At 38.5% G+C, this 21,489-nt stretch overlaps 1 protein-coding gene across 4 annotated transcripts in view; it reads left to right on the top strand.

Moving 5' to 3' along the window:
- The window catches only part of LOC101158144 (rho GTPase-activating protein 44), a 71,456-nt gene that overhangs the window by 24,321 nt on the left and 25,646 nt on the right, over positions 1-21,489 (top strand). For all 4 annotated transcript variants that reach the window (XM_004080658.4, XM_011488409.2, XM_011488410.2 and 1 more), the window contains exons 2-6: positions 11,157-11,196; positions 11,764-11,883; positions 15,931-16,007; positions 17,089-17,200; positions 18,389-18,465. In XM_004080658.4, the coding sequence (XP_004080706.1) occupies positions 11,157-11,196; positions 11,764-11,883; positions 15,931-16,007; positions 17,089-17,200; positions 18,389-18,465 (426 nt within the window). The remainder of the gene's footprint in view (positions 1-11,156; positions 11,197-11,763; positions 11,884-15,930; positions 16,008-17,088; positions 17,201-18,388; positions 18,466-21,489) is intronic.

The following is a 21,489-nucleotide window of genomic DNA, read 5'->3' on the forward strand; positions in this document are numbered from 1 at the left end:
ATAAAAAGATAAAGAAGCCCATCTCTACCTGTCCACTGTGAACACTACAGGCTGAATGTGCATTCAAGAACCCACGTTTAGCACTTTCTTCAACGTGCATTACACATCCGGTGTGTCGGTAGCTTAAGAATGTCCAAGGAAAAGTTACAAAAACAACAACATATCTTAAACAGTCTTAGCAGTATAGTTTTCAGTTGCACTAATATGTACAAACTGGCATATGGAAGACAGAAGTAAATTCATACATTAGCCTGGCTTGTGTATATTTGCCTATACATGCCTATTCAGTCATGCTGTTGCACTTACTGTGTGCTGAGATACTTAAATTCCAATTTTCTGATGATTTACCTTCAAAGAACTCACTCTGCTCAGTCCTAACAATACTCTGAGTTATAATTTCAGCTGGCCTGAAATATTTATACCATTTAAGCCTAAAGCATTAAAGTTTCATTACACTGCATGGTTGCTTCAGTACTTTTACATTTGTGTCACTGTTTCCAAGTCCTTCAAAACTCAGAAGAGAAGAGGGGCAGACAATTCTCTTCACTTTTTCATGATGGAATTCTACTGAGTTCTGCTTTTCTATCAGTGTGTCATCTCATCTAAAAATAAAAACATAGTTATTAAAATAATTATTCCTTATAAATAGGAATATTTCTTTTTACCCAGGCAACTATCTTGATTTAGTATGATCAGCTTCAAAGGAAAGCCTTGCAGACATAATTAGTCTGTGAGTTTTAAAACAATTCTCATGCTTGCTTCGTTAAACAAAGAAATGATTTTCAGAAGTTTGAACTACAAATAATTTTTCTCATCAATTTTGCCAAACTAATTTGATCATAGAAATACCTAATCATACTTTAAGTATTTCTTTAAATATATTCCTTTTTTTCCTCCAAAGGTTCAAAAAGTAAATTCACGTACAGTATATTGAACAAAATGTGTTATAAATCCGGACATTGATTTTTATTTTTCCAGACTATTTGGATGTTTTATTGCCTTGTCAATTGAAAGGGCCAACAGGACTGGTGCACTCTGGGTAACTCTAGAATGAGCCACACTGTTTCATTGTGTTCAGCGGGGAAAGGCTGAATGCTCCAAACATATGGCTGCAAGCATCACATTGATAGAAGAGCTGTTATTGTTGTCACCTTCTGCTGTGTTGTGCAGTGTGTGAATGCAACACAGCCCTTAGAATCAAGGTGGATTGTTGTCATTTTGGATTTTGGTTTATTTTGTGACATAATATGTTTGTTTCGTGTCTAGAAAAAACGATACCTAGACTTGAATAACATGTAAATAGCATTTATGAGGTACTCCTGTTCTTTATGACATGCCTTCATACATTTATTAGAAGGCTTTGAGGTTGTAATAATGTTTTTAGAATTGTTTAGATTAAAATTCGTAGCAATTTATACATTAGATAGATAGATGACTTTATTAATCCCACAATGGGGAAATTTCATGTTATATATTATTATTATTATTATATTTCATTAAGTATGTGAAAAATAACCACACCTGATCTTCAGTGTCTTAATTTATAGTTATTAGACAAAAACCAAATAATAAAATATATCGTGATTAAAAGAATGTGAGCCATCTGATTTAAAGAACCGCTCTGATGAAAATGTGTTTTTGATGTTTTTCTGGTGCCGGATGATAAAAATAAAGAAATTTCTGAGTATGTATATATTCAAATTGGTTTGAATAAGGAGCAGACAAAAAATGCCATTCGAAAACGGTTATATTTGTTCCTGGAAAATAGAAAAATCTGATGCAGCCGCTTGCAGACAAAAAGATCCATGTGCGCCTTCGTTTTCCTCTTCCGAGCTCACATCTGGCTCAAAACTGTTCGGCTGGAAAGCTTTAATATTACTCACCATTTTTGTTGCACCCATAATATTGGGTTGGGGGTCTGGGGGGCTGTAAACTAGGTGGAGAACATGTAAACAAAAAGATGGGACGTTTGGGCAGGCTTACACTGCACCAGTGGTCACGCCCACAAGGTGAACGAGGTGAATTTCTAATGAACTACTGCTGCTCTGCAGAAACTATGTCCCAGAAAATATTTGTTTTATTTTGCCAGCAAAATCATAATTAAAAGACCTCTTCTGGGAATGCTTAGAAAACAGATTATGACAGAGTGGTGCTTCATTACAATTAACATGTTTAGGAAATAAGGTACTCTCAGTGTTGGCATTGTGAAATGACTTCATGTTTTTTTTAGTGTAGTAGTTTTGTGCCAAAGATATCAAGCAGTAATAGTTGTCTCATGTGTTTATCAGAACCTCTTTCACATGTGTTTTCATCCACAAATCCTTACGATTTCTCCTTTTCCTGATATGTCAGTGCACCAGCGTTTTGTTTAAAGGCTTACGTTTGGCCTCCAGCCCTCCACAGTCAGGGTAGAGCAGGTGACCTTGAAGGCAAAAGAAGCTGTGAGCTCATGTGTGTGTTTGGGTTTGTGCGACACTGACAAAGATAGCGATCTCATCTGAGCCAGTTCTGCTGTTGTGACAAACGTCAACTCCTTAGAGGAGTGCCATCACTTTTCGCGATGCCTTTATTCGTCTTGAGATGCCTTCTCCATGTCAGAACCCGTTCTGTCACTGCAACACCTGCTGCCATGGCAACCGACTTAAACCCCCACCCTGGTTATAAGCAGAGAGAAGCATGGGTAATCTGACTTCACCTGGATAGCATTTCCTGTGGGTCTTTTTTGTCCTTGAACCATTTGTATCTCAACATATACCATTTTTTCACGCTTTTACATTTACACAAGCTGTACAATGCAGACAGGGCACTAATGAATGAGCCTACATAAATAAAATTCAAATGACTGTGCACACAGCATGTTTAGCTTGCTGTAGATAAATGCAATGTCCGTAAAATATGGGTAATAATTGTAGAGTGCTACCTGAGGTCAGTGAACAACCTGCTGAGAGCTGAACTACCACACAGAACATGTGCTATGAGGTCCTACCCTGAGAAACCTGAGAAATCTTCTCAGGTAATATGAATCCCTATACTTAATAAAGGTTCTCTGACTATTTCCTGATTATGGGGCTTTTTCTCCCCTTTGTATGTTTAGAAATGGTGATAACCTTTGTGGTGGAGCTGGTTCATTTGAAGGGAGTGTGTTTTTTCCAGAAGCAAAGATGACTCATAAAACTTTCAGAAAATGACTAACAATTATTTGGCCAAGAAGTACAATGCCTTAAAATCAAAACCAATGAAAACGTTTGTAGAAAATGATCTGGAATGTGGAAATGTTTCAAATGCAGTTACTATTTTAGCACATTTCGTTATGCATGGTGTCGAAGCAGACTGAATGTTGGTGTAATTCAAACAACTGTACAGCAAGTAACTAACACTGTGCACTCCTCCACCCATCATCTTATGACAGTAGTTCTCTTTTAGAAATACAATAGAATGGAAAGCGTTCAGGAGAATAAAGGAAGGTAGAGAGTGATGAAGACAAACAAAACTACGCACAAATACTTCTTTTAATTTCCAATGGAATGCACCCGACCCTTTAGTCTTTAAAAAATCTAGCTTTTATTTTGACAAAGAGAAAATCTTCTCAGTTATAGTGCATATTAAAATTAACTTTTTTTTTATTAATAGTTTAAAAACCTAATCCAATGAAAATTGTCTTTTGGTGTTTTTTTTCAACATGTTTATGTGGCATTTTCTGATGATAGAGGAGAAATATAAAAAAAAATCTTAAAATTGTTTTTCTGAGTATTCAAATCATTGGTAACCCTTGTGCTATCCTAGGCACTTTACCGTTGGTAGTTGGGTCATCTAGACCCACTAGACAGTGCTCTGAACCTTTTTTCTTCAATGATTTGTGATCTTCACTGGTGTCCATGGATTACATGAAATCTTTCCACCTTTATCCACCTTTGTTATGGTAGGGAGAACACGTCAATGCAAGGGTGGGGTCATCTAAGATAGCACAAGGGGTAATCAGGAGCAGGTGAAAAAATGCCATTTAAAAAAGCTTGTAGTTGTGATAGAAAATAAAACTGGCAGGCTACAAGCTCCCTGCTGTGCTCCATTCTGGCTACATTCACACTGCAGGCTGAAACGACCCAATTCTGATTTTTTTTGCCCCTATGCGACCTGTATCTGATCTTTTCATGACAGTCTGAACGACACAGATCCGATCTTTTCAAATGCGACCCAGGTCACTTGGGTTTCTGGTCCTGAATCCCATACGTATCCGATCTTTTGAAATGCGACCTCCGTCTGAACGGCCAGGCCACATGTTTCCGACCCGTACGTCATCGATACGCTACAAACGTCATAATTCTGCGTTGAAGTAGGCGGGAACGAGAACATAAACATCAACCATGGCGGACGATGCTGCTGAGACCAGTCAGTGGAAGGGAAGCGAGGTCACCGATTTGATTAATATTTGGGGTGACAGCTCTATTCAGGCCAAACTTATCGCAACTGGGCGGTTTTTGAAAAATTTTCCAGCAAAATGGCCGAGCGTGGTGTTGAACCTTTCCCGCGATGGCTTTTTTCCCCCTTTCCAAACTTGGTCAGAGACGCGGGGGACCGAAGGCGGGTCCTTCTTCGGGGTTCACTTCCCCGTTCGGACCCTCAGATTCTCCAGAGCGGGTTAATAAAGAGTCAATAGCATTTATTCTGGGGGAAGCCTTCTTTTAATAGCATTCTCCTTCCTCCATAACACACAACATGAATGCGCACCCACTGCCCCTCTCATTCCCTACTGCGCTGCACGTGCTCTCTCCTCTCTCCTACACACACGCGCGTGGCCCCAGCACGTTCACATCCCCATTCCACAACAGTGGGTACAGATGATCCTGGCTCCAATGCCCTCTTAAAATGAGAAGATTGTAGTTGTGCTGGCTCCTTTGTGAAAACAAATGTAATACAGCAAAGAGAGCTCTGCTGTTGACAACAATGTTGTTGACATCGATTGTTAACGTTAGTAACTTCCACAAACAACGAGTGACGTCGTTCACCATTGAGTACTCTTCTGCGCCATTTCACGTTCACACAGGAGATCACAAAAGTTCACAAGTAATTGGAAAAAATCTGATTTTTTTCAAAAAATCACAATTGAGTACTAAGCTCTGCAGTGTGAATGTAGCCTCTGATGGATCCACTTGCAGACCAGTAGAACTATGAACATCTTTTTTTTTTCATCTGAGCAGGCATCTGGCTCAAAACTGTACAGCTGGATAGCTCACAATTTTTGTTGCACCAGTAATGTTACGTTGGAGGCGTGAGGGGCTGTAAGCTTGCAGAAGAGCACGTGAACAGATGGATGATGGGACGGGACTGAGCTTACTCCACGGCAACAGTCCTGCCCTAAACTCAGAGGCAGATTTCTGATGCATAGTTTTTACTGCGGAAACTATGTCCTAGAAAACGACACAGGTGTTTCGATTTAGGCTAAAAACGACAAAATCATCTTTGAAAATAAATCAAAAGATGAATGGGACTTCAATGTAAAACAGGTTTTGTGAGCATCTGAGCCATAGTTAAACTTCAGACTGGACATAAAGTAGTTTCTACAGCTTATTAAATCAAATATGAACATTAGACTAAATAAGTTATAATACTAATATTTGTAAAATTATCACAAATATTACTCTGGTCTTCTATGTGAAGTCCAGAGTAGAAAAGAGAAAGTTGTGTTAATAAATGATCCAAAAATGAAAGAATCCTCTCTCTGTGTCTGGAGTCCTTCTCACCCTTATGTTGCTTGGCTTTGGTCTCTCTGAGCCTGTGGGAATCCCTGACGGGACGTCAGACGCTGATGCTGCAGCAGACTTGCGGCTGCTTTGCTGAGGCTTCAATTCTGCATAGTGTAGTGCCTTGATGTGCCAAAAAATTGTAAAAGCTGCAGCGAGAGCAGGTCAGATAAGGGATCCTTAATTACAAAGCCTGCTATGGCTATCTGTGTCATTTTTTATCTCAGCAAACCATGTATCAACTTACTGAGCATTTTCCAATTACTTAAGCGTTCATAAAATTAAAACTACATATTTTTTGCCTTTTTCTCTCAGTTGTGTCCAATGTCACTAAGCAATAACACTAAATTCTTCCAAATAGCAACACCCAACCTTCTCTCCTCATCACTGGAGTCACTGAAACAAACAATGTTGGCAGCTGTCTTGTTTTTACAGGGAAGTTCAACCTTAAGCAGAAAGTGGGAAAATACTCCAAAAAAGGCTAATGCAGCTGGGAATACTGTCGCCCAAAAATGGCATTTCATTGTAAACAGAAAACAGAAACCAGTGTCTCTGTCCTAATGTCAATGTTTTTAGAGATGTTGCATCTGCAAAAAAGTCAAATAGGTGTTCATGCATGAGCACCAAAAAGTTTTTGTAGGAGAGGGCCTTCCTGACTCAGTTTCCCTGCAGTTCTATCTTTAGCTTTAATATACAGTTAATAAATAATATGCACCCATAATGTTTTTATCAGGCACTACAGCATTTGAGAAAACTGCAGTTTTATCAAATCTTGCCTCCTGCTGGTAGCATGGCACATGACAATGAAGACATCCTGTATACTTCTCAAGTGGTTCTGCAGGTTTAAATTGTCAGGGTGAAATACCCAGAATCTTTATGCGGTGGGTGAATCCTTCACCCAAAGCTGCTGAGAGGAGTTTGTCCTGTTTATGTTAGCATACATATTTATCATTCCAAACCTGAAAGTAAAAATGGGTGTGTGCCCATTTGTCGTGTTCATAGACTTGTGTGCTTGTAAAATATTTTCTAATAAAAATTCCCAACTATTTTAGAACCAGGCTCTGGTTCTAAAGTTTGGAAATAAAAAGTGAGTTAAACGTAGGTGATTGTTTATGGAAGCCACAGGTACCAAAAGAGTCAAGTCTTTGCTCTTGGCCCCCCTTTCCTTTTCTTTGGTTCAGGTATGCTGTTGAAACCATATTGACCAGAGCATTTTTTGCGGTTCAACATTCTGAGAGGGGTAACAAAAAGGACTAGATTATCAGGTCTCATTCTTCAGTGAACTGACCCTCCCTCCCTCATTCATTTGGTTGTGTTTTTCTCCACCTCTCATTGAGTCTTTGTTTTTTCTTGCCCCTCTGACTTACTCCTGCCTGAAAAAGAGGTGCTTTACTACCTGTTTAGTGGGGGGCATGTGGAGGAGAAAGCTGCAAATCAGCAGGACTAGATCCTCGCGCAGAGACAGCACAGCTCTGTAAGTTCCTTCAGCCTCAGCGGATCGCCTTCAGAGGCATTTTCAATTAGACTGAAGTACAACAACATCAGTTTGAGGCAGGATACCATCATTGGATGTGTGAACAATGCTGTTAAAGAAGTCGGGTGAGGAAGATCTGATTAGTTTTGAGGCTTCAAATTGAGAAAGGACAGAGATGATATCAAGGATCTCTTTTGTTGCAGTTTTTAGCCAAAACCTTTAATATTTTAGTAAATATAGATGCAGATTTTTAAATGGTTAGGGTATTGGCCTATTTTATGACTAGTGTTGTCATTTTGGAAGGAAATGACAACACCACATAGGTAGGGAAAGCGATTTGTCAGTTGTTTCCTGCTAAGGCTGTTGTACACCTTAGATTCAAGGGTCACCTGTCAGTCAAGTGACCACACCTCTTTGACGCTCAACAGTAGGCGCAAAACTACCAGAAATAAACCTCGTACATTTAATGAGAACAGCACATGATGAGTTTTTAGTATAACAAATAGGATGAGTTTGAAAGTTCTGCTTCCGACACTGAATTAATTAACAACTGTAAAGCTTTTAAAAATAATTTTAAAAAGTTGATATCCATGCTGATACGAATAAACAGCAGCAGATGTCACAATCTTTAATTCATTACATGGAATTCACATTGTTTCTCTTTTCTCTATAGTTCTCCCTGTTTATTTGTGTGTGTTTGAGTTGCACCGCACTTGAGGCATGCAAAGCACTTTACGTTGTAAATGTTTATTTAAAAAGTGTTATGTAACTGAAATAGACTGATTATTTTGTGAAAAATTCTTCTTTGCATTTGCATAACCACTGCTCTGGCTTATAATGGCCTGGCTCTTACACCGCTGACATGTGCACACCAAATGATTTTAGCAATTACTTAGTGCTGCGCTCCTTAGTGGTTTACTCAAATCGTAACTAAGGCAGGAAGACAAATGTAAGAGTGGTCAAATATTTTATTTAAGACAAGTTTTGAAATTTTTATTCCAACAGACTATTTTTTGATGGATTTTAACGGGGAAACAGTTTGGCAGATGACTCCCAAAACCTGCTTCCAGGCTCTGAAGGAGCTGCTCTTACTGAATCTAATTTTTGTCATTTCTGCTACAAATTCTACTGTTATGTTGTTTAAACTCCCAATTCAAACATGTTTTAATCTATTATAAATCATTCCCAGTGGCCTTTTGATCATGATTAAGCAGTTTTCAGCCAAAATTTAAAAAAAAAACCTTTGTTGTTTTCCGGGACATAGTTTCTGCAGAGCGGCAGGAGTACATCAGAAATTTGCCTCTGACTTGTGAGCGCGAGTTAGCCCGTCCCCTACCCATCATCTACCTGTTTATGTGCTCTTCCGTTAGCTTACAGTGCCTCACACCCCAACCTGACATCAGCGGTGCAACAAAAATGGCGAGCAACAAGAGCTATCCAGCAATACAGTTTTGAGCCAGATGCCAGCTCAGACGATGAAAACAAAGACATACATGGATCTATTTGACTGCAAGTGGATGCATCAGAATGGAGCAGAGTTTGTGGCTAGACATTGTAGATTCTACTACAAGTTTTATCAAATTGTCTTTTTTCGTCTGCTCCTGAGCCACAATGAGTTGAAAAAGAAAAGCGTATTTTCTCGACCATAAGGCGCACTTAAAAGTTGCAAATTTTCTCCAAAATGTACGGTGCGCCCTATGGAGTGGTGCGCCTAATGTGTTGTTGTGTGACTTAAAGAGGACGTAGGAGAGGACAGCATGAGAACGGTAAGGAGGGAAGTGAAGATGTGAAAGAAGACACCCCCCGTACGTGCATAATGCAGAACAACATCGTTTTGGCAACCCTGAAAATGCAAAGAGAAACGCTTTAACTGCAAGGTATCAGCTACGCAGAGGAATATGGGATTCGAGCAGCTGCGAGAGAATTCAAGGTTAATAAATCCCTTGTCCGCAAGTGGAAGAAGCTGGAAAATGAACTCCGCCAGTCAAGAAGACGCAGCGGAGTTTCCGTGGAAACAAGGCGAGGCCCGAGTTGGAAGACCAACTCGAGCAATGGATTAATGATCAGAGAACAGCTGGGAGAAGCGTCTCTACAGTCACCATTTGACTGAAGACAGTAACGCTTGCAGAGGAAATGAAAATTGACCATTTTCAAGGAGGCCAGCTTGGTGCTTTTGTTTTATCAAACGCTGCCATCTTTACATCTGGGCAAAGACTACGGTGGCGCAGCAACTTCCAGCGGATTACAACGAAAATCTGTCCATCTTCCGCTCCTACTGCAGTGAAAAGATTGCCGACAAACACAACCAGCCCAGCCACATCAACAACATGGACGAGGTGCCGCTTTTTGACATTCCGGTGAGTCATGTTGTCGAATGGCGAACACCGTTTTAATAAGACTGGGAGGAAGCGGGGGGAGGTAGGCCACAGTTTGTGAATGGATTCTAAATGCTTGGGTTAAACTTGCTTCCACTGTTCTCCGAGCTTTCGCAAAAGCCGGCATCATTCATAAGGAGCCGCACAGAAACCAGACGGACTGAGAATTCTGAAAGGGTACCTGGAGTGTTTGATAGAAATTTAGCCCAGCTGTTCATTTCAAATACAGAAGATGAGGGGTTTAATGGATTTTTAGATGCTGATTGATGACTTAAAAAATAAATCACAACCAACTCAGCTTTGCTCCTGCTGCCTTTTCTTTAAACACACACTAGCATGCATGTTTTACCGGTATGTGTTAACGTGCCCGTGCCTTAAACCCTGGTGCGCCTTATTTATGTGTTAAATACAGAAAAAGTACCCATACCTGAAACTGCGCCCCATAAATCAGTGCACCCAATGGTTGTGAAAATACAGTTGTCAGAAATGAAATTTTAAGCTTAATTTTCTATTTATTTTCCTCCATCCTAAGAAAAATGCCATAAAAACATGTTAAAACAACACCAACACCATTTCCATTGGAGTGGGTCTGTAATGATCAGAAATGCTGCATGGTTCACTTCACTCTGGAGCATTTCTTGTGTTTTATTAATCACATCTGGTTCCTTATAGCCCCTTCTGTTGTAGCCTTTATGGGATGGAGATCAAAGTGTCTGCTGTTGCTGTAGTCAGAGTTGCTTTAACCGCTCAGTCTTTGTACAAAGATGTTTGGACTCATACATGCTTTGTTAAAGGAACCAAACAATTGTGGGCAAAAGAAAAACCAATAATCCTCCACCTGAGAGGGCATGATTAAGCATGGTTTGGACAACAAACAGCCATTCACTGGAGGCATAATATGCGATGCCATTGGATTCTTCTCACTTAAAAGGATGCCTGAAGTGAGACCAGCATATTGAGAGGAGTTTGGTTTACCCACAAAAACCAAATGGATGGTTAAAAGAATTTTTTTTTTTTAATCAAGAATCAAGAAGAATCAAGAATCAAGAATTTTTATTTGTCACATACAAAGTTGTATTTAGCAAATACAACCAGTAGTGAAATGTACGCCAGGTCCGCTCCGTGGACAGTGCAAATAATGCAAATAATTAAGAAAAACAGCACAGATGAAAATATACATGCAGTCTTTCTTAGTACGGAATTATATAGGTGCAGGATACAATGTAAGTTGTATGAATTAGAAAAACCAAAAATAGCTGAAACCTCACAATTATCTGGAAAAATTATCAGGTAAATTTAAAAAGCAAAAAAAAAAGTTTTTTTGGCTTTCATGAAAAAAGAAAAAAAAACATCAAATAATTTCAACTTGTTGAAAATCACATCTATAGTTTCATTTGATTAAATCCAGGAAGCTGTAGCATTATTTTTTGCTTGCACAGAATTTTAGAAAATGATGTGATCGCACTCAGTGATTAGTATAAAAAAGTGCTGCCAAGTTCCCACAGTAACTAGTTACGCAATCTTTCTTTGTCACCCTAACAGCCATTTTTTCTCTCCTCTTTCTTTAAGGGCTGAAAAAACTGAAGTACTGGGTGAAGATCTGCTGCAGGTACTAATGAGACTTCTCTGAATGTGTGTGCCTGTGTGTGTTTCTGCTTCTCTTAATGTGATTTTTGCTGCCTCTCACAGGAAAAATCATTAGTGCTGCAAAGTATTGAGTATGCATAAAATGACTTTTTTAAACGCCTGTCTGAACTGCCCTCAGGATATCTTTAATAAGCACTGAAATTAAACTTCTTTGCAAGACAAAAGGCTGAATGTCCCCCGTGATTGATCCGGGGGAGTGCAGCATTGTAATTGATCAGATTAAAAACGCCCTCAGTGACAGCCTCGTCAATTCCACAGAGTTGTTCTTTTAATGAAATAATAGACTTAATTTTACAGTTAACCTTAGTTTGGTTCACAAAGACTTTCCATGCCAGGATTATGTTAAATATATTCACAGAAAACCAGACAGCAATATTTTTATTTTATTCTGAAATCAAAGACTTTTAAACTTTATCCACATACAATATATATGTTTTGCTTTATCCTAGTATTGAACTTAAAAATGTGGGGCAGGTGGGTATAACTTCTCATATTTCAGACAGACCTTTCCCTCGTCTGTCTGCTTCAGGTGGAGAAACGTCTGGAGCTGGTCAAACAGGTTTCCCATAGCACACACAAGAAGCTGACCGCCTGTCTGCAGGGGCAGCAGGGCGTGGACGTAGAGAAGAAATCAGTCAGATCACCTTCGGTAAGAAAGATAAAAACTGCAATGATTGTGATTTTTTTGTCCCCATTTTGTAATTCAGCTAATCTTCCATTTGATTAAAAAAACAGAGTGTGGGGGGCCCTGTGCAATCATTATGCCTTTGAGTCAAATTAGACATAATCAAAATCTGACAATCAATTTTTTGATGTCTGAGCAAATGTTGGTATCTCCGGTTGTTGAGATTTAAATTTGAATTTACTTTACTTGTTTTTGTTGGGGCCTTTGGGTGAAAAGGGCTGTTTTGTTGCTGGGAGATATGAAGGGGGAACTCTTAAATCCTTCAATGACCTCATTGTCCAGTACCAAATATTGTATTTTTCAGACTATAAGTCACTCCAGTTTGAATCTCAGCAGCCAAAAAAAGGCAATATAAAGAACAAAAATCATCTACAAGTCACACTGGCAGATAAGTCGCACCTTTGGGAGAAAAGTGTGATGCGTTCACATCGAATGCAATTCATGCATCATATTCTCTACTAGACATTTGTTCAAAAATCTGTTAAAAAATTTGACGCTACATGAAAGCAGTGTCTGTATAAAAAATATACAATGCATGGAAGACATGGATGATGTTGTTACGGCCCCAACAGGCAAACCTGTCACATAGGGGAAATCACAAAGGGGCCATAACATATGAAAACTGGACATCAAGAAGATGAGGAACACTGGTGATGAGGTGAGTGCCAACAGCTGGGTCCAATCTGGAGAGCAGAGCAGAGAGGGGAGGGGGAGGACTCCCAGAGGCACCATGACAGTACCATCCAATTACTGGCCAAAAACCTGTCTCTCCACAACATGGAAGCTCATGTCAGGCATCAAAGGCATCATTGCAACCAAGATAAACAGGCACATGAATCAATAGCAACGTGAGCAACGCACAGAGCAACGCACAGAAGGGCATTGGTAGAGATTCCAGCCAAACACCAACTCCTGTTTGATAGAACAGCTGCTCTAGACTGCAGGTCACGACACACAAACCTGTGCACAGCCTGGATTGATTACAAGAAAGCCTATGACTCAATGCCACACACGTGGATCACTGAATGCTTGGAGCTGTACAACATCAACAGGACTCTAAGAGCCTTCATAGGAAACTCAATGAAGCTGTGGAAAACCACCCTTGAAGCCAATGGGAAGCCACTTGCACAAGTGTCCATCAAATGTGGGATATACCAAGGTGATGCTCTGTCCTCTCTGCTGTTCTGCATAGGTCTGAACCCCCTCAGCCAAATAATCAACAAGACTGGCTATGGATACTGACTCAGAAAAGGGGCCAACATCAGTCACCCCCTCTACATGGATGACATCAAGCTATATGCTAAGAGCGAGCGTGACATTGACTCCCTGATCCACACCATGAGGATCTACAGTACTGACATTAGGATGTCATTCGGGCTCGAAAAATGCAGTCAGATGGTGACAAAGAGAGGCAAGGTAGTCCACACAGGAGGGGTCTCATTCCCAGCAAGAACAATATCAGACATTGAGGGCAGTTACAAGTACCTCGGAATTCCACAGGCAAATGGCAACCTACAGCAGGCAACAAGGAAAGCTGCAACAGCCAAATACCTCCAACGAGTAAGGCAAGTCCTGAGAAGCCAGCTCAATGGCAGGAACAAGACCCGGGCAATAAACAGTTACTCACTGCCAATTATTGGATATCCTGCAAGAATAATCAGATGGCCAAGGAAGAGATACAGACCACGGATGTTAAGACACAAAAGCTCCTCACCATACGTGGAGGGTTCCATCCCAAATCCAGCTAGTGAGCATGGAAGCCAATATCCAGGATGCATAAAAACATCAAGCTCAAGGCCCCAAATGACAGTGTGCTCAGTGAATGTCTCAGACAATGGAGAGCAGATGATACAGTCATGGGAGGACAAGCCCCTGCATGTGATGTACCAACGGACCATAAATGAAGTGGCTGACATCAAGAAGTCCTACCAATGGCTAGAAAGGGCTGGACTACAGGACAGCACTGAAGCACTCATCCTGGCAGCTCAGGAACAAGCTCGGAGCACCTCCGAAAGTGGTACAGAATGAAAGAGCAAAGATCCTGTTGGACTTCCAGATTTAGACTGATAGTACAGTACTGGATAAAGAACAGAGGAAAGCCCTTGTAGTGGATGTGGCAGTAACAAGTGATGGAAACATCAGGAAGAAGGAACATGAGAAACTGGAGAAATTCCAGGGACTCAGAGAAGAACTGGAGAAAGCCTGGAAAGTGAAGATGACAGTGGTGCCTGTGGTAATTGGAGCACTCAGGGCAGTAACCCCCAAGCTGGAGGAGTGGCTACAGCTGTTTTAGTGTTGCTCTGTGGCACGTTTTATCTACATTTTGCATCACAGTCCTATTGGTTAAAATGTTTTAAAAAAAGAATAAAGGCGTTTCCTTAGATAAACATATGATAAAAATGTGAAATTGATCAAAAAAATGTTTCAATTTAAGTACATAAAATCAAAATTTGGAGAAAAGAGAGCAGGTTTTATACTCCAGCATTGACATAAATCAAAATAATTAATATTTTAGAGAGGACAAGAATTTTTCTGTAAGTTTTATAAAGAATTTATAGTGTGCAATAATGTGTAGACATCTAAATGCGAAGCACAGTTTAACACATTTAAGAGTAGCTCAGGCATCATTTATATGACATTGGCATTTGACATTTATGACATTTTTGTTGTGGTGTTCAAAAGTAGAACAGACAGCAAAGTGGAGGCAGCATGGTAATGAATAAAGAGTTAACATTGAACAAATCTGAGGTTTTCCTTTTTTTTAAAGGTGTATTTTAAATGTAAATTATGAAAAAGGACAATTCCTTTTTTAAGTGTTTTTTTAGGAAATAGTGCAAAACATTGTTTAGAAAAATATAAAATAAACATTTTGAAAATCTGAAGGCCTCATCAGACATTCTTTTAGAAAAATGCAACTAATATTTACATTTGTCTAAACTGTTAAATTGTTTTAACCTGTAAATTTATCAATAAACCATCCATCTCTTACTCCAGCTTTTTAGTTCTTGGAGATGAAGGCAGACAGGCATCTTGTGAAGTTTTCCAAAGACATGTCGTTCATGATCCCAGCATACAAACACTTCAATAATGTTGTGTATTAAGTGGTGTGTTGACAGCTGCCTACACTTGAATTTCTCCAAAACAGAGAAAATTGACTGTCATTTCTAGAAACCCAAGACAGAAAAAAACTCTTCACATGGAAAACTTACATTGATATTATACAGATACTCAGAAACAAGAAGAGCATCCAAAATATATGCTGTAGAAAGAATATTTTTGCTTGGTTAAAAAGCTACCTATGGACTGAGTAACAGTTTAGACAAATTTACTATCTTAAAAATATAGAATTCTTACATGAAGAGTCCCTTTGCTACCATCAAGGCTTTAACTGATGTCTTGAAACTATTTGATGGATAGGTTTATGATCCAATTGGTTAATATGTTTTTTTAATTAGTTGAGCTAAGACCAATAATCAATATCAAATGTGTATTTTTTTTTCTTTTATCAAATATATTGTATATTTTCCTTTCTTTTTGCAATGATGATGAATTTTATGTGTAAAAGAAATGTTTTAGTCCCATAAAGCATCAGTGCTTCTTCAAGGATTTGCACATTTGTTGGAGCCTCTGATGTTTTTATGTGTTGTTATGTGTTGTTTGCTGTAGTTTTATAGTAGTTTTATGCATTTTTGCCCTTGTGTAATCCAATATTTTTAAGCAATCCTTGAGGGTTACAAAAATCTGCACTGTTGTCATTCATCTATGATTAGTGTAACACCAACTAAACAACACCAATAATTTAGGCAGTGTTGGTTTTTGAAAGAAGATGGTTTACGGGAACCAACATTTTTGCCCCATTTCTCATAGACTTTAATGTGTCATCTGCTGTTTTTGTTACAGTGTGAATGCGTTGTTTATATCAGGTTCTAATCACAGTTTTTAGAGCTGAGTGACACATTCAGCAGACCGTGGAAGCTGATTCATCCAGTCTATCTGCTTGTTTCTGTGCAGAAGAAGCTTCCACTCACAACGCTCGCACAATGTATGGTGGAGGGGGCGGTTGTGGTCGGGGACGAGTCTTTACTGGGGTGAGCTCACACACAAACTGATGCTTTGATGCAAAGATGGGAAGGGAATCAAGCTGTTGCTATTCAGATGGTGAAAACAATAAAAAACAAATTCTACTGTGGGAAGAGACTTCAATCTCTACAAAATGGTGAATCAGAAACTGGGAAAAACATTTTTTTCCCTCACTTTTTGCTGATCCTGTTTCATTCCAAGATCACTTAGCAAGTTTTTTCAGTATTATGTTACTTTGCAAACTGATTCTAAAAAAAATCATTTAACTTTTTCATCTGTTTTCCTTCAGTCTTTAATATCTCTAAAGCAAGCATGTCATATTTTTAAACAAAAGTGCTTTATGAATTTATGAATGTTCATTTGACAGAGGATGGAGTCTCATGTCCCTAATGGCTAAGGGGTGTGTGTGTTGGGGGGGTTTATGGTACAATGACCAAAGATACTATAGAATTGTGCTGGACATTGAAGAGTATGTCAAAACTAATAGCACAAAATGACAGTTATTAAAGCAAACTTAACCCTGAAGAACTTCAAAACTATTTTTCCTGAAAATTTAAAGAATGTAGAAAACACCACAAACCAAGTGGATCACTGAACACATTTCTGATAATTTTCTGCAACAATGACGTCACCATGGGTTCTTACGGGTCAAACATATATTATAATAACCAGACCAATTAAACAAAACAGTTATTTATTGGTTTATCATCTGATTATGGAATCAGATAAAAGTAAAGTATGGAATACTTTATTTAGTGAATAATGAACATTTGGGAGCCCCTTAAGGTTTCAATGTCAAAACGTGATTGATTTGATCTAATGCATAATAATTATATTTATGCTTTGTTCCGAGTAATTAAATTATTGGGGAAATTGTCAGTTTTTCAATCTCAAACCTGTTATGCAAAATAGATTTAACTAAACTAAAAAACGTTCTTATAAAGTAATCATTTTAGATAAAGTACACAAAACGCTGTTTTAACAAAAGACAAGTTTTAAGATATTTTGATTCGTCAAATTGATCTAAGTAAAGGTTAATTTGTGTTGCTTCATAAATGATTTGCTAACTGAGACAAAACGCTGTTGCAGGAAAATGTTGAAGCTGTGTGGCGAAACGCAAGAAAGACTGGCTCAAGAACTGATCCTGTTTGAACTCACCATCGAGAGGGACGTGGTGGACCCGCTGTGTGAACTGGCAGAGGTATGGAGACCACTGCTGCTTAATCCATTTGTAAACCCAGTTAAACAGCTGTTTTAAAAAACCCTATACTTAAAATGTTATTTTTGTACTAATTGGCTTCTCATTTTAATACCGAGACTGATTTAAATGGTGGTTAAATAGTCTGAAAGTTCCACATCACATTTTACATCCAGAATCTTTCTATTCATTTCACCGAAAAAGATCTATTACCAAAGATTGTAATAGTTTATCTTATATGTCCAATGGTTGAAATCTTGTCTTCATTTGTCATTAACTACACTCAAATGATCAATATTAGAAAAGACGTCTGTGCATAGTTTGTGGGAACGTTGATCTTAGTGATCTCTTTTTCTGTTGAAAAGTTTTCTTTTAAGATAGTTGAATGTTATTAAATATTAAAAATGAAAGTGACATAAATGCTAAAACAAACAGAATCATTTTAGGCTTTATATGGACATCACGTATTTATCAATATAAAATATTTTTTATGTCCAATATTTGTTAATCTGACAAAAAAAGAAAAACTTTAAAGCCCCTTCAACAAAAACAAAATAAAAGACTGTTCACCATGTCCCACCAGAGGTTTCATGTAAAATACTTTATTTAAATATTTCCATAAAAGCATTGAAAAATATCTGTTAGGACTGTGATAAAAGAAACATTAAGTGCTTAATTTCCCAAAGCACACTGTCCTTCCTTGCATAGATTAAAAATAAGAGAAAAATGAGCTTTACTTATAGGAAGTGACCCCGTACATCCACTTTACTAAGATCCAATACGTTTCTTAACCTTTTTTGGCAAAATAAACTTTTTTTAATTGAATATTGTTATTTTAAAAATACAGAAATGATTGGTCTAAGAAAGTATTTTAGGTTTAAAGTCACTTCTTGCGGTTGTTTGCTACAGTCTTTTGACTTGCAAATAACCTGCTCTTTTTAGATTCAACTTTTAATTAATTTTTAAGTTTTTTCAAAACTTTTCTAAGATAAGCAAAAATAATTCTTGAGAAAAGTATATGATTTAGGTCCGCTTAGATGATTCCTCTGAGGAGAAGGGACAATGTGGATTAATCTGCTGTTTAGATGAAAGTAGTCGGTTAAATCGGTTACAGGCGCCGGTGTGGAGCGTCTAACGGTACTGAGGTGCTTTCTGCTCTGACAAAGCTTCAACATTTCTCTGTGCTCCCAGGTGGAAATCCCAAACATCCAGAAACAAAGGAAACATTTAGCAAAACTGGTCCTGGACATGGACTCTGCACGCACACGGTGAGTGTGTCACAAAGCAGGACTTTGTTGGGATGTGAGAAACTCCATCCTCTTTGACTGGAGCAGGTCCTGAAGCTTCTCAGCAAATGTCACTGGGGTTTGATTGCACCTTGAAACCGAAGTGCATTTAACTCCTCCTACCACAGGCTGCCATTTGTGGGGAAGAGTCCTTCCCTGAAACACATTCCTGGAGTTGTCTCTGTGTTTTTGAGGACATTTGGAAAAATATGGTTTGATTTCAGGTGTCACATTTATCAGTGTGTAAAAGTGTATTAATCTTACTTCAGTTAACAGCTTCCTGAGTTTCTAATAACTTGAACCAAATTTGTTTCCTTTTTATTTTTTTTCAGTTAATTTAATTTCAGATTTACATTAAAAAAAAATAAAACTAGTCTCTGTATGTTTATTCAAAAACAGGCGAAAATAATTTCAGGGCAATGTGCTAAATCTCTTTCTGGGACTGAATTGACCTGAAGAATAAACTTTTGAAAGGTTACAGAAAGTAAATGTAGTTTCTATACTCTCTGTTTGCAGGTTTGAATTCAGCAGGGACAGAACAGAAACATATGAAAATAGTATTTATTGAAATGACATGCTTGAAGGGTCGTCTCCTTCTTCAGTCTCAACAAACTGTTTTGCTGTGACTTGTATGAAATCAAATTAAGTCACATTTATATGGTACTTTCCCTATAAAAACATAACACAAAGGGCACAAAAATTAAAATAGAGTCCCTTCCATAGACCTACACACAACCCCCACCCCTTTCACACCTCCCACCCCCTAACTGATGGAGAGAAACAGTGAGAAATAGTCTGAGCACGAAAAAAAGGTTGGTTGTTGGTGACGCTGATATTTGGGACTTCCCTCCCTGATCTTAGGTTTTTTACAGCTGAAATGATTAGAAACCCAGTGCCAGAGGATCTCAGGGTCCGCGAGGGTTCATATGTTCATATTTCACTAAAAGATCTGATAGATATGAAGGCCAAAGACCATTAAGATATTAAACAATGTTAAAAGTGTCTTAAAATCATTCCTGAAGCATATCGGGAGCCAAGGCAAGGGTTTTTAAATTGGGGTGATATGACCCGCCTCCTGGCCTTGGTGAGAACTCAGGCAACAGACTTCTGGAGAAGCTGAAGGTTCTAGCAGGGCAATACAATAATCAATGTACTGATGGTGAAAGCATGCATTAGAATCTCCATATTGGCAAGAGAGAGTAGAGGGCGGACCCTAGCCAAATTTCTGAGGTGATAAAAACCAGTGTTAACCACTTTTAGGTTTCTGAGTGTTTCTTTAGGTTTATGAGTGTTTCTGAATGACTTAATGAAAGTTCTTTTAGCTTCAAAGACTGTTTCTTTCTCTTAGCTTCAGGACAGATAACATTTTTTTTCTCTTTATCTCAGCTTTTGTACATGAAAGATTCAAATGGGGAGGCTAAGATGCAGATGGAAACTGATAATAATAGGAAAGAATAATGACACATGAAGATGTATGTGCAAAAATACAAAGATATGTTCAAACTAACTTGGTTTATTTGTTATGTAAAATGACTGTCAATGTGAGACATATATACGATGAAGTCATGTGCAGTGCACAGCAAGAAAAAACCCCAGCTGGGTTCTGTTTGTGTGGAACACGAACTTTAAGTTGAAAATATTTAACTTAATCAATATTCTCTAGAACAGAGTTTTTCAACCTTTTTTGAGCCACGGCACACTTTAACCTTGACAAAAATTCAAACCACACCAGCATCCAAATTAAAAAAAAAAAAAGAAGAAACTCATAGTCTGTATTTATACAGCCCCTCCGCAATCTCACATGCATTTTTGTGATACTTATGTCAGAAAAAGCTAGAAGCTGCAGCTTTCTTTTCTAAAAGATGTAATAACAGTTAAGTTAAAAGATTTAAAAACTGTTTGATGCGTGTTCATTGTGGTTTCAAGGCGTTTAACAACGAATATTCATTGTAAGCTGAGACGCTGTCACTTCAACACAATGCATCATCGGAGATGTAGTGCAAACAGTCCCCAAACGCAGACAGACTCGCGTCTCTGAGCTTCATTGTTTTGTTCATTTGTTCCTCGGTCTGATACCGGATCCCGCGGAAAGCGACACCGCTAAAGACGAACTTAAACTGATATTTTTGTTAGAACTGAGCAACTTTATGAGCAGAATCAGAACAAGGAAGTGAAGACTTTAACCACTTCTGATTACCGTGATTCTTATCAAAATGTCTTTAATAGAATCAAATAAACACAAAGAAAAAAGTATTTTACGATCTTTTATATTCCTAACTACTCAGTTTTTTATCAGGGCCTGTTTGGATGAACACAGAGCTGATATCCTGGAGATGGTAAATGATTTCAATTCAGTTAATGAGGACAATTTCCCACGGCACACCTGACCATCTCCCACTGCACACGAGTGTGCCGCGGCACACCGGTTGAAAAACACTGCTCTAGAAAATGTAGATGTAAAGAAGATTTACCAAAATGACCAAAAACGTTCAGTTCCTTAGAGCTGTGCATGAAACCAGAATGTGTCAGTGCTTTTAAGCACAGCTTAAACTGTCCTGATCTCTCAAATTTGTAAGTATCACAGCTTCTTTGAGCTGATTCCCTGTCAGGTCAGCATTGCAATCAGTGTAAGATGTTATTTTCCTCATTGCAGTTCAGTCTGTTAGCTCCTTTAAAATGACCCAAATGTGAAGCGAGTTTTCCCACAGAGCCGCTGAGAGCACGGCTCCTCTAGCAGCGCAGAACATTGTCTGCACTCAGAAAATCAGAAAGATGGACAATGTCGGCAAACCCGAGGCTGACAGCAGGAGTCAAAGTAATAACTAATTAGCGAAAAAGAGGGGAACGTGTAGACAAGTGTTGGTTTTTGAAATTCAAAGATTTTTCTAAGTCCCTTTTTGTGCAGCTGTCTGTCTGGTTTCTGTTTGTGCCTTTCCCTCTAAAAGCAAAATGTGAAGTTTATAAAATAAAATAAAATAAAATAATACAGAAAAAAAACAATAAAAA

The sequence above is a fragment of the Oryzias latipes genome, chromosome 19, assembly GCF_002234675.1.
Source record: "Oryzias latipes chromosome 19, ASM223467v1".
Taxonomy (NCBI): domain Eukaryota; kingdom Metazoa; phylum Chordata; class Actinopteri; order Beloniformes; family Adrianichthyidae; genus Oryzias; species Oryzias latipes.